The 14,419-nt window shown below is 42.1% G+C and overlaps 1 protein-coding gene across 1 annotated transcript in view; it reads right to left on the bottom strand.

Annotated features, from left to right (window-relative positions):
• Positions 1-14,419, bottom strand: part of CAPN6 (calpain 6) — a 99,761-nt gene that overhangs the window by 46,514 nt on the left and 38,828 nt on the right. The window contains exons 5-8 of the mRNA XM_040323874.1: positions 12,476-12,668; positions 9,181-9,374; positions 7,106-7,183; positions 2,912-3,107 (exon numbers count right to left, since the gene is read on the bottom strand). Of these exons, the coding sequence (XP_040179808.1) occupies positions 2,912-3,107; positions 7,106-7,183; positions 9,181-9,374; positions 12,476-12,668 (661 nt within the window). The remainder of the gene's footprint in view (positions 1-2,911; positions 3,108-7,105; positions 7,184-9,180; positions 9,375-12,475; positions 12,669-14,419) is intronic.

Here is a 14,419-nt window from a genome sequence, read left to right as displayed (position 1 = left end):
TTTTCGGAGGACCACTGACGTATGTACCCGTCGCAGTTTTTTGTGATGTCACTCTTTAGGTGTGTGCACATTTTTCACTGCATCCGGGTGGAGTTTTTGGGTTGTGTTTTGCACGCTACAGGCTTTTCAACAGAAAAAAACCAGCTGGAGGCAGAATGGTTGCAAAACACTACGGGTTTGTTACCTAACTCTGGGTTTCAAGACCAGTCCACCTCCAGCTGTTGCAAAACTACTACTCCCATCAGCCACGGTCTGTCAGTGCATGTTAAGAATTTTACTTTTGCTGCATCTAGGGTGCCACAGTTTAGAGACCCGTGCATAAAGGCCTGAAAAACGGGGGCCTGCAGAACTTACAATACTAGAAGTGCCAGCATTCCCAGGCATGCTGGAAGTTGTAGTTCTGCAACATCTAAAGGGCAATATGTATTCGAACGTCCTTGGGCCTTGAGGACACTGAAGTCAGGACGTTCGCATACGTCCTACGTCCAAAAAAATGTTAAATTCATTATGCTAAATAACAAGGAAAAGTGCCTAAATACACATTTGCCAACCAGGGTGTCTGCAGCTGTCCAGGCATGCTGGGACTTGTAGTTTTGTAAAAACAGGAGACACATTTTTTGTGAAATACTAATATCTGATCATATATACTAACTTTTAAACTAGACTAAAATGCAGTTGAAGATAATGAAATAACAGTGGTCGAAATACTTACACAAATCAGCAAATTTTCCTCAGATACAGTGAAATTACTTCCAACCATCTTGCTCTGCGATTGCGTTGCGATCATAAAGTTGGAAACTGGCAAGGGTCCAGGAAATGGTCGCGTGTTGTTCGCGTGTTGATTGCGCTGCTTGGACCGAGATGGGTCCATATGGCTTCGGCTGTATGGACCACAGTAACTCTTTTCCCTGTCAGGAGCCTAACGCCCCGGGGGGTCAGAGACGGGACCTTTTCGGAGGACCACTGACGTATGCAACCGTCGCAGTTTTTTGTGATGTCACTCTTTAGGTGTGTGCAAATTTTTCGTTCCACCGGGTGGAGTTTTTGGGTTGTGTTTTGCACGCCACAGGCTTTTCAACAGAAAAAAACCAGCTGGAGGCAGAATGGTTGCAAAACACTACGGGTTTGTTACCTAACTCTGGGTTTCACGACCAGTCCACCTCCAGCTGTTGCAAAACTACTACTCCCATCAGCCACGGTCTGTCAGTGCATGCTAAGAATTTTACTTTTGCTGCATCTAGGGTGCCACAGTTTAGAGACCCGTGCATAAAGGCCTGAAAAATGGGGGCCTGCAGAACTTACAATACTAGAAGTGCCAGCATTCCCAGGCATGCTGGAAGTTGTAGTTCTGCAACATCTAAAGGGCAATATGTATTCGAACGTCCTTGGGCCTTGAGGACACTGAAGTCAGGACGTTCGCATACGTCCTATGTCCAAAAAAATGTTAAATTCATTATGCTAAATAACAAGGAAAAGTGCCTAAATACACATTTGCCAACCAGGGTGTCTGCAGCTGTCCAGGCATGCTGGGACTTGTAGTTTTGTAAAAGCAGGAGACACATTTTTTGTGAAATACTAATATCTGATCATATATACTAACTTTTAAACTAGACTAAAATGCAGTTGAAGATGATGAAATAACAGTGGTCAAAATACTTACACAAATCAGCAACTTTTCCTCAGACTTAGTGAAATTGCTTCCAACCATGTTGCTGTGTGATTGCGCTGCGATCATAAGTTGGAAACTGGCAAGGCTCCAGGAAATGGTCGCGTGTTGTTCGCGCAATTGCGCATGCGCGATCGAAAAATCGTAATATGTTTTTTGGTTAAAATATCATACATATTCGATTTCAGAGTGCTGCTACAGCAGTTTTCGAAATATCTGCAATCAATTTCGCATTCGCATTTTGTGAAATTGCGTTAAAATATCTCGAATATTCGATTTCAGAGTGAGCCAATCAGAGCGCTCCTCCAGCATTTCTCGAAATTGCGCAATAAATATCGCATTCGCATGTTGCGATATTTCGATAAAATATCAGGAATATTCTGAGCCAATCAGAGCGCTCCTCCAGCATATCTCGAAATTGCGCAATAAATATCGCATTCGCATGTTGCGATATTTCGATAAAATATCACGAATATTCTGAGCCAATCAGAGCGCTCCTCCAGCATATCTCGAAATTGCGCAATAAATTTCGCATTCGCATGTTGCGATATTTCGATAAAATATCACGAATATTCTGAGCCAATCAGAGCGCTCCTCCAGCATATCTCGAAATTGCGCAATAAATATCGCATTCGCATGTTGCGATATTTCGATAAAATATCACGAATATTCTGAGCCAATCAGAGCGCTCCTCCAGCATATCTCGAAATTGCGCAATAAATATCGCATTCGCATGTTGCGATATTTCGATAAAATATCACGAATATTCTAAGCCAATCAGAGCGCTCCTACCGCAGTTATTAAAAAATCGCAATTATTTTCGCATTCGCAATAGCGAAAAATCGCAATCAATTAATTTCGATAAAATATCACGAATATTCGAATTTAGCGAATATATCTTGAATATTCGAATATATATTCGAGATATATCGCGAAATCGAATATGGCATATTCTGCTCAACACTATTGGTGACCAGTAAGAATATGACCCTTACAGACAGCTAACAAGATTGCGCAGATGGCTCCAAGACTGTGCAAAAACGATCAAACTGGAGGAGAAAAAAACAGAGCTCGAGGACTCCTAGCAACCTCTGGAGGGGCCCTTGTGTTTGATGGAGCCATGGTTGAGCATGGCTGTGCTAGAAGAATGTTGACAAGTTAAGTAACAAGCCAGTAGCATAAAACCTTACCCCTGCAAGCTATTCCTGTCAAACATCATGAAATTCTAGTCAAGATCTCAGTCACCTGCGGATTCTGAAGGAAAGTACTTTTGTAATTGAAACACCCTCCAGAGCGATTCAGCAAAGTGTCTGCATTTACTGTCCATTTTCCACGTGCTTCTCCCTTTTCCCATGTCTTGTGTTTGCTGAGCAAGGAGGTGTTTATTACATGGCACACATCGGCACTGGAGAAATTTTTACACCAATCCTCAAATGTCATCCTACATCAGCAAAAAGACAGAACAAATACTAATGGCTTAAAGTGTCTAACTGTAATATTCATAGTTTTTTTTCTAAATTATATTGGCAATTTCATTGCATGAATGAGCACCACATAAAAACATTGGGCCAGATTCTCAAAAGAGTTACGCCGGTGTATCTACTGATACACCGGCGTAATTCGAAATTCCCGCCGGCGTATCATTGTTTTGTATTCACAAAACAAGATACGCCGGAATTAGGCTAGGATCCGACTGGTGTAAGTCACTAAGGCCCCGTACACACGTCCGAGGAACTCGACGTGCCAAACACATCGAGTTCCTCGTCGAGTTCAGTGTGGAAGCCGCCGAGATCTCGGCGGGCCGACTTTCCTCATTGAACAACGAGGAAATAGAGAACATGTTCTCTTTTCGGCTCGACGAGTTCCTCGTCGGCTTCCTCGCTGAACAGTGTACACACGACCGAGTTTCTCGGCAGAATCCAGCTCCGACCGAGTTTCTGGCTGAATTCTGCCGAGAAACTCGGTCGTGTGTATGGGGCCTTACACCGTCGGATCCTAAATGCAATACAACGCTGACCGCTAGGTGGCGTTTACGTTCAGGTCTCATTTGACTATGCAAATGAGCCTGATACGCTGATTCCCGAACGAATTTGCGTTGTGTACGTCGTTTCCGTAAGCGTAAGGTTACCTCTGCTATATGAGGGGTAACCTTACGCCAGTCCGCCGTATGCCATGTTAAGTATGGCGTCGGGTCCGCGTCGGCTTTTTCCGTCGGTTACGTCGTTTTCCTAAGTCGTTCTTGAATACGACTTTACGTCAATGACGCTCACGTCGGCGTCATTGACGTTTTCCGTCGTGAGCTGGAGCATGCGCACTGGGCTATTTTTCAGCCCGGCGCATGCGCAGTTCAATCGGAACAGGGGCGCGCTTAATTTGAATACAAGCCGCCCCCTTTGAATTACGCGGCCATACACCGGGCCATTTACACTACGCCGTCGCAAATTACGGAGCAAGTTCTTGGAGAATACGGCACTTGCTCCAGTAAGTTGCAGTGGCGTAGTGTAAATGGCTTACACTACGCCAACGCCGATTCTACGAGAATCTGGCCCAAAGTATTATATGTAAAAATACTTTAGTCTCATTACACAATGTCTCTTGTAGAATTAAACACACCGCAAGGATACATCTAATAATAATTAATCAATGCATTAAGAAAGAAATTAACACTATATATTTCCTTTACAGTATTCTTTAAAACAAAAATCCAGGCAAGCAGCCAAATACACAGATGAAATACATACATGAGAAATATATTTTACCTGCCAAAGAATTTCTATTTCTATCCATCCAGTCCAGACAATTACACTGCCCTGCCAGATAGCACAGCTAACCTTAAGACTTGACATTTTTCTACTGCAGTAATACAACAAGGTCTTGTCCCACCACAAGTATGTATTTGAGAAGTGAAGGAGAAGCAGAACATTTTTAAGCTCATTTCTCTGTCACTTTGTTTTCACTTCCTATTAGAATATCCCTTGCTACTATTCAATCCTGCAGTATAACTTATTGGCTTAAAGCGGAGTTTCACACACATTTTTCACTACTCACCATGCAGCACTAATGTGCATCCTTAAAATGAATTGGCAATTTATTTAAAAAAATTCTGTTACCCGATTTATTCCTATATCTAATTTCACTTCCTCTTGTAGGGGGCTACAGCCGCAGACGTAATTTCTGGCTTTGCATTGGCTCCTGGGAGATCTTGGCCAGCTTGGCATGGCATCTATGGAAATTCTTGGCCAGCTTGGCATGGCTATGCTATGTCAGGCTGACCAAAATTGCACCGCACATGCAAGAGATTATTAAATGCATGCTGGGTAGCCAGCATGCACGGAATCCAGGAAGAGGGATACTTTAGCTTCAGATGCCTACACTGGAGATAGCAGAAACTTCACAAAGTAAGAAAACAATTCTGATAGGCTCTATCAGAAAGCAAAGCAATAATGAAGCCTACTTTGCTTCTGTCCGTGAGGAATGCCTGGGGCAGCATCTCAAAGTATATCCCAACCTGGTTGAGAAACTCTTTGCATTTAACTGGATCGTCCCCAAATCGCAGGGGAAGCGTAGAGGACCCAGACATACCTCTTATATTAAAGGGGTTGTAAAGGTTTGTTTTTTATTTTCTAAATAGGTTACTTTAAGCTCGTGCATTGTTGGTTCACTTTCCTTTTCTTTTGATTTCCCTTCTAAATGTTTTTTTTCTTTGTCCGAATTTCTCACTTCCTGTTCCTCCTCAGTAAGGTGTTCAGTAAGCTGTTCTAAATGACTTTCCACCGCTCGGATGAGCTGAATAAAACAAAGTTCAATGCTTCCAAGCATGCGTCGACTTGATTCTGAGCATGCGCGGGTTTTGAATCGATGCTTTTCTGTACTAACCATCGGTTTGGTCCGATGGGGCAGCGGTCCATCGGTTCGGTTTTGAAGCATGTTTTAAAATGTTGGACCGAAGGAAAACAGACCGATAGCCTATACACACGGTCGGTTTGGTCCGATGAAAATGAACTTCAGTTCATTCTCATCGGACCAAACCGACCGTGTGTACGGGGACTTAGGCTTCTCAGATGCAGAAACAACTCACCCTTCTGTGTCCAGCTCCTCACATCCACTATCACCCTGTCATCCACACAATCCTTTCCCAAAAAATTATAGGGGACAGGAGAAGGAGAGTGATCAGGAAAAATTAATGTTGGGGAAATATACTTTTATTAGCCAGAGAGCTTGCATCCGTTGTCTCAGATGCTTACATTTACTAGTGGAAAAATATAAAACTCCTTGTATTTCCTAATGAGGGAAAACAAAGAATAACTTTGCTTTGTTCAATGTTGAACTGTATGTTTAACATCCAGTTGTTTTCCAACAAGGTTTCTAATTAAAAACTAACCGCACGCAATAAACCTTGCATGCAATTTTTAGGTACGTTACAAAAATAAACATTCATTTTTTTTCTTGAGCGTTTACCTGATACACACCTGCATTAGACTTTACATATTAATTACTAAATTTCACCTTGATGTCTCCTTATAATCAAATCAATGTTCTCCATAAAAAAATTGTATAGTTACTATTTCCAGCCCCTGGGATCCTGGGTCAGATTTTATATACAGCACCCTGAGTTCCTAAATTCACAGATGCCCAGGTATACAACAAATGGTCAGCTGTCCTAGCTGGGAGCCTGGTTCCTCCCCATCCAGATCCTGTGCCTTACTATGTTTACCGATGGTGCAGTGTTGGAGGTGTTGGGCTCTGGACCAGAAAAAATGCATTGATATTTGCTTTCAAGAACTCCCTAGAATATAAAGGACACATGGGGGGTTATTTACGAAAGGAAAATACACTTTGCAATACAAGTGCAAAGTGCACTTGAAATTGCACTGAAAGTGCACTTGGAAGTGTAGTCGCTGTAGATCCGAGGAGGACATGCAAAGAAAATAACAAAACAGCATTTTAGCTTACACATGATTGGATAAAAAAATCAGCATAGCTTCCCCTCATTTCAGATCTATCCCTCAGATTTACAGTGACTGCACTTCCATGTGCACTTTTAATGCACTTTCAAGGGCACTTTGCACTTGTATTGCAAAGTGGATTTGCCTTTTGTAAATAACCCACATGGTGTTTTATGGGAATTACCCCATGCATGGTGACAGATGGAGATGACCATTATGCTATACAAATATTAGTTCCTAATCATTATTTCGTTTTGATTTTGTTTTTATTGGCCACCAAGATGCTTTAATGATAAGCTTGATCCCATGCATTGCTGACTGATACTCAATAAAGAATGTGTGATTTACTTACGAATGACTAATTAACCTTTAAAAAGCCCCATTGCTGGTCCTAATTATAGATGTTGAATGTTACACACTGAGTTGAACTCAAGGGCTCATTCATTTTTGCATCTCTATTTCAATATATTGGTGGCATGCATAAATCTCTTACCAGAACTCGCCATCATTTCGCACAGTAAGCCCAAGCTTTTCTTTCTCAGACCTGCTAACTTTGTTCCATTCTTCAGAACTTAAAAAAAAGAAGAAAAGAAAACAATAATAGATATTATTGTTATCATTTGTGTATAAAACAATGACAAATATCCCAAAATTCTAAGACCCCTTTCACACTGAGGAGTTTTTCAGGCGGTACAGCGCTAAAAATATTATACCGCCTGAAAAACTCCTGCCCAGCAACCTCATTGTGAATGCCCGAGGGCTTTCACACTGAGGCGACGCACTGGTAGGAGAGAAAAAAAATCTCCTGCAAGCAGCATCTTTTGAGCAGTGAGAGGGGCGCTATGTATACCGCTCCTTCATCGCTCCTTCCCATTTAAAACAATGGGAAACCGCGGTAATACCGCCCGCAATGCGCCACTGCAGAGGCGCATTGCAGGCGGTATTAACCCTTTATCGGCCGCTAGCGGGGGTTAATACCGCACCGCTAGCGGCCGAATCCCACGGCAAATCCGACGGTATAGCGCCGCTATTTTTAGCGGCACTATACCACCACCGCGCCTCCCGCCCCAGTGTGAAAGGGGCTTAAATGTTCAGTATTTTGTATGCCCAGTTTCACAAGTCAGCTCAGCTCAGCAGCATTGCCATATTTTCTAATCCAAACATCCTAGCTGTGGTTACAGGGGATAGCAGGCAAAGCAGTCCAGTGTAGATTCATGTACCTTAGTTTGTTCATAGGGATTCTACTGTATTCTCACGTCAGCTGGGAGATATGAACTTCATAGTCTCATGTTAGTGCATGATTCCAGCAGGATGTGCCTATAACCAGATGTTTCTGTATATGTTCTCCAAGCCAACATATCCCTTTTCATTTAGAACAACATACACTATATCCCTGGGCACTTCCTGATCAATGAACTTCTAATCCATATTGCCACCTTATATTTGTTTTTAAGAAGCTCTAGCCTTGTTATGTTCTTACCCATACCATGTCAGTGAAATTCAGACCCTTGCACTTCTCTTAAAGCATTAAAATGAAGGGGTATCTCTCAAGTTTCCAACACCTGCATGCGCCGTTCCAAGCTAAGCTGGTCACATCCATTTTTACTGGCACTTTTCCCGTGCTACGAACATTTATGGGTGGGGGAAAAGTGCCCTGTTTTTACGGGCTGCCCATAGAAATACGGGATGTTGGTAACACTGCTGTGCCCCCGTTCAGAAGATTTCACCTCACTTTCTGTCCCAATGACAATTGGATTTTGATGGAAGCAAGCCTTGGTGATAACGCATCAGTGGAGACACCTTTTTTCCCATAATAACTCTTACAAGAGTGAATTTCCCTTCCTAGGCGTAGATTTCCTCTAATTTCATGTTGTCTCCCTCCATTTGTAAGTAGGAGTCGTTTGTAAGTTGGATATTTGTAACTAGGGGACCGCCTGTATTCTAGTTGGCTGTGTTTCTGGCTTGTTGTCTGTTATTATGTTTACAGAATTTTGACAGTTTTTTTTATAGTACAGGTAGAAAAATAAAACTTAAAAGCTAGGTAGGTCCAGGGGTCAAGTCCTGGGGAAAAAAGTGTGGGAACTCCCACCCAAGATCCACTCCCCCACCAAAAAAAAAAATGATACGCTCATATGCATAATTACTAAACCGCAAGTTCTTTCTAATTCCCGCGATAACTGCAGACCTCCGCAATGTCTCCTGGGAACAATGACAAAAGCTCCCAGGAGACATTGCGGCATCGAGGAAGTGACGGAATACCCGCACACTACCTAATGAATTCATATACAGGAAGCGGCCAGTAACATAAAGGATTACTAAGGTTCGCCTGCCCCTGATAGTGACGCGAGCTGGGCATCGCTGATTAGTGAAGGATTGGCTCGGGTGGCTCGGCTGCTCTTGGCTGCTCTAGTACTGCAAAGGGAACTGCGTTCCTGCTGTGAAAAAAGTGCAGGAACTCCGTTCCCACGCGTTCCCGCAGGACTTGAGCCCTGGGTAGGTCGTCACAAATTAATAAATTAATATTCACTGTTTTATGTTATTTAATGCACCCCACTAAGTTATACTTACTTGTCATTCCATGTGCCTCTCCACTCTCTCTTTCCCCATGGATTCCTCATTCTAACCATAAACAGTTTAGTAGTCTTTCCAAAGCAAAGAGTCTTCTCGCCCAATGTCACTTTTTTAATATTTGTTAAAGAGTATGCATGACCTTTAACAAGTCCTAGAGGTGTGACTTTCTCCCTGTCACTGTAGGAAGGAGCCTAAGAATGAAGTAGTATAAATATGAGCATTGGTTTGTTTTATTATCATTACATAGAAAACATAACCTGGAATTCATTAAGTCTGGTGCAGACAAAAGTGTCTCATGTGCATTCTAATGCCTCGTACACACGATAGGTTAAACAGAGCACAACGGTCTGATGAACCATTTTCATCGGTCAAAACCGATTGTGTGTGGGCCCCATAAGTTATTTAACCATCGGTTAAAAAAAAGCCAACTTGCTTTAAATTTTACCGATGGATTCCTAACCGATGGGAAAAAAACGATCATTAGTACGCACAACCATCGGTTAAAAATTCACATATGCTCAGAATTAAGTCAACGCATGCTTGGAAGCATTGAACTTCGTTTTTTTCAGCACGTCGTTGTGTTTTACGTCACTGCGTTCTGACACGATTGTGTTTTTAACCGATGATGTGTAGGCGCGACGGACCATCAGTCAGCTTCATCGGTTAACCTATGACAACGGTCCATTCTCATCGGATGGACTGATCGTGTGTACGCGGCTTAAAGGTGACGCAGACCTGGCTAGTACTTGTACCTAAAATTGGCTCATGCTGTGCCACAATTACAATGCATGCGAGACACTTTTGCAAAATTTGTGTCTCTGTACACCAAAACCGAGTTGGTCTTAATCAGTTCCACTTTCGTAAGATACGAACAGTTGGTATTTTATTTTGAATTTGTTGCAGGCATTGCAATTGCATAGACAATGTATACATACAGTATACAATGTTTGTACATATTTTAGAACTAAATGAATGTGGCGCACAAGTCGTTGTCAGAACCAGAAGTGTCGCAGATGGTTCATTAAATTGGCACATCAAATTAGCCAGGAGATTAATGTCATAAAAGTGGCACAGCAACTTTATTGACTTCTCCCCAAATAGTGAAAGTATCATATTAGAAGAGCAAGGTACAGGTATTTACATAAGGCAAATCCACTTTGCACTACAAGTGCACTTGGAAGTACAGTCGCTGTAAATCTGAGAGGCAGATCTGAAATTAGGAGAAGCTCTGCTGATTTTACCATCCAATCATGTGCAAGCTAAAATTCAGTTTTTTATTCTTCTTGCATGTCCCTGTGATCTACAGCGACTGCACTTCCAAGTGCACTTTTAGAGCACTTTCAAGTGCACTTGCAGTGCAAAGTGGAGTTGCCTTTCGTAAATATCCCCCATTGCGCACAATATTTTAACCTTCCTAGCGGTATTCCCGAGTGTGACTTGGGGTGGAATTTCAGTACCATTAGCGGTAACCCCGAGCCACACTCGGGATTGCATTGCAGGATCCTGGTGCAGCATACTTACCTTGTCCCCTGAATCCTGCGATGTCTCCCCGCTGTGTGTGCGAGCCGCCATGTCTCGCTCGATTCACAGTGCCAAGCTCCGTTCTCTGCGAGCGTTGCGACGAGTTCAGCGCCAAATTAAAAAAATATAAAAACACAATATAGATACAGTAATCTTACAGATTACAGTACTGTATCAAATAATTAAACATCCTCTTTGTCCCTAGTGGTTAGTGCCCTGCGTGTATTTTTATATTATAAAGACTGTTCTTTCTGCCTGGAAACTGGAGATTGTCCATAGCAACCAAAAGTGTCCCTTTACATCAAAAGTGCTTTTAGACCAGCTAGCAAACAGCGATAATAAATTAGGATGAAGATGAGAAATGAATCCGCGCAACAGAAAAAATATTTAAAATAAATAAATTAGAATCACTTGAAGAATTGAGCGATAGCGATTTGTGGGGAAATTCACCGTCAGACACTAAAAGTAATGACAGCGACAATTATGCAACTGAGCAAATGTCAGTGTTTTTGATTTGATTACATTATTGAATAATTTTTATTATAATTATTTTATTATTTGTTATAATTATTTATAGTTATTTATTATATTATAATTTATGATTTTGTGTTTCAAACTTTATCATACCCAAGATGTCTACTAGACTCTTGTTTGGACAGATTTAAGTGAGTTATTACACACATTGTAAGAATTACAGAGAGGCTAATAGATAAAAAAAAGGTTTATTTAATGTTAGCAAGAAATCCATATTATGCATATGAAAAATTTGCAAACAGGTCCCCTGGGACTTATCCAGGAATGCGGCAGGGCAGATTTCATCCAGGCTTTCAGCACATGCTTCAGACTATTTCCTGCTGGAGTATAAAACATTGATCGTTTTTATGTAATGTTAAGTGATTGCAACTGGTGTTAAGTAAACACACAATCTATCATATTTCATTGGCCCAGCATGCAGTCTACTTATCTCTGTTGGTATTTCCCAATAACAGACCCAAATTATGAGTATTGACCCATTATTTTCCTCCCATTATTTTCATTATCTATACTTATTCAGTTTGGCTTTGAGAAAACCCTTTCTGCCAAGACTTTTTTAAGACATCTTCCATGTGGTTATACATTTTTTGGGGATATACTGTACTGTATTCCTTAAAGCGAATGCCTCAGCCAAAATAGACAGAAACATATTTTTTTTCACTAGAATAAAGGAAAAAACTACAATTCCTGTCATCTTTTTATTGCTGTATGTGTCCCTATTGCAGATTTCCCCCTACTTCCTCTCTGGGGAAACCATTTTCAATGTGATGTGCTGTAGCAGTAAAACATGACAGGGGTTCTAATCCTTCACAACTCTATTCAAAAACTTAAAATAAAAGTTTTGACATAAAAACTCCAAATTCGAAATAATTTGATTTTTGTTATTTAAATTATATTTGTTTATATTTTATTATACTCAGAATGTATTATTATGTATGGATATGTATCAATCATTTTTTTTTATTCTGATGTTGTGCAAGTGGAGCAAAACACCCTGTGAGCCTAACTGTCTATAGCATCAATAATCAACTCTTTAATATGCATTTCAGTTGCGTTTTTAGCTGTTTGACTGGTGTTCAATTTTATGTAATTTTTTGGGTATTCCTTTTATTTATAATGATTTAAATAATAATTTCAGCCTCAACTTAGGCCTTCAAAACTATGCTACATCAATTGCATTTACATTTTTTTCCCTTTTGTTAATGTTTTTTTCCCCCCATTAGTAAAGCAACCTTACCTTTAGATGAGAGCAGATCAGCCCGCTTCCTCTATGAACTTTTAGGAGCTCCTCAAACAACTTTGTCTGCACAGCCACATTAACACTGTATTTATCATCAGTTAAGTCGATATTTTCAACAACTGCTCCTGTGAAATCCACTATGGCATCTGCTGTGCTGCCACCATCTAGGGATTCATATGATCCTGACAACCTAAGGTATGTAGTAGAGCACACAATATTCTAAAAATGGCACATTAAAGAGGAACTGCAGTCTGCTTACATAATTTGTAATAAAAACATCTTTGCCATTCTAAAGCTTCCCTCCAATCACTTTTCATATTATTTTATATCTACTGTGATTCTGTACTTGCCAAATATGCTACAAAAATCTCTCTTTACTAAGTCTGGCTGCAATCATTTTAACTGTGGGCAGCTGAAGCTGCTGCCTGTTCACTTTCTGGGTTTACACAGACATACCTCTAGCTCTGAAGCTCTCATTGGCCCTCTTATGACTCATTCCCCTCCCTTCCTGGCAAATTCTCATGTGAGAGAGAGAGAGAGAGAGAGAGAGAGAGAGAGAGAGAGAGAGAGAGAGAGAGAGAGAGAGAGAGAGAGTTATGCATGATGTCATACGCCTGGGCTTTTTACCAGACAAGAAACAGGAAATGGGCTGTATAAGGTATTTACTGGCAGAAAGAAAAATGTTTTACTATTCAAAGTTAAAACAACAAGGGCAGAAGATTTAATAGATGGAAAGATGAAAAAAATTACAGAAATGCCGCTTTAAGTACTGTGTCGATGGGCTTTTGTTTTGCATCCCCATACAAATCTATGGCAATGCAAAAATCTCTTGAAGCATGTCAAATGCCATCAAGAAGAAGGTCAATTGCAGGTCAAATGCACCTGTCATGGAATGTTGCATGAGCTCAGAAGCATCTCAGACTGATGTCAAACTGATGTCATGGAGACACGACTAAATACCATCAACACATCCCATCAACACAGGCCCTAAAAACCTGCAGGAACAAATCAGAATTCATCTTTCACTAATATGACTATTAGGGATGTCCCGATACCGAGCATTTCCCCGAGTACCTGTACTCAGGGAAATGCTCCCGATGCTTCACCCGATACCTGGGCAGGCAGGGGAGTTGCAAGTCTTCTCTCCCCCGTGCTCAGTGCTGTCTTCCCCCCGTGCTGTTGTCTTCCCCCCCGTGCTGTTGTCTTCCCCCCCGTGCTGTTGTCTTCCCCCCCGTGCTGTTGTCTTCCCCGTCCGTGCTGTTGTCCCCCCCCATGCTGTTGTCTTCCCCCCCGTGCTGTTGTCCTTCACCCCCGTGCTGTTGTCTTCCCCCCGTGCTGTGGTCTTCCCCGTCCGTGCTGTTGTCCCCCCCCATGCTGTTGTCTTCCCCCCCGTGCTGTTGTCCTTCACCCCCGTGCTGTTGTCTTCCCCCCGTGCTGTTGTCTTCCCCGTCCGTGCTGTTGTCCCCCCCCATGCTGTTGTCTTCCCCCCGTGCTGTTGTCCTTCCCCCCCGTGCTGTTGTCTTCCCCCCGTGCTGTGGTCTTCCCCGTCCGTGCTGCTCTCTCACCTCCCCCTGTCCGTTCGTGCAGTTCTCTCTCCTCCCCCCCATCCGTCCGTCTGTCCGTGCCATTCTCTCCCCCGTCCATGCAGTTTTCTCTCCCCCGTCCGTCCGCTAAGCCCGGCTCCTACCTTTTCCGAATGAACAGAGTCGGTGATCACCGACTCTGTCCATTCATATAACTGAGCATCGTAACCTCCTTCAGTTTATGAATGCAGAGAAGCTTCTCTCCATTCATTTCAGCTGAGGCTGCTGAGAAAGGGACTAGGGAATCTGTGTCCTTAGTCCCTTTCTCTGTCTTAAAGGGGAGATGTCAGCGGTCTGTTAAGACCCCTGAAATCTCACCAAAGACCCCCAACAGGGCTGATTAAAAAAAAAAAAATAA

Source organism: Rana temporaria, chromosome 9, assembly GCF_905171775.1.
Source record: "Rana temporaria chromosome 9, aRanTem1.1, whole genome shotgun sequence".
NCBI lineage: Eukaryota > Metazoa > Chordata > Amphibia > Anura > Ranidae > Rana > Rana temporaria.
This window is presented reverse-complemented; position numbering and strand designations above follow the sequence as displayed.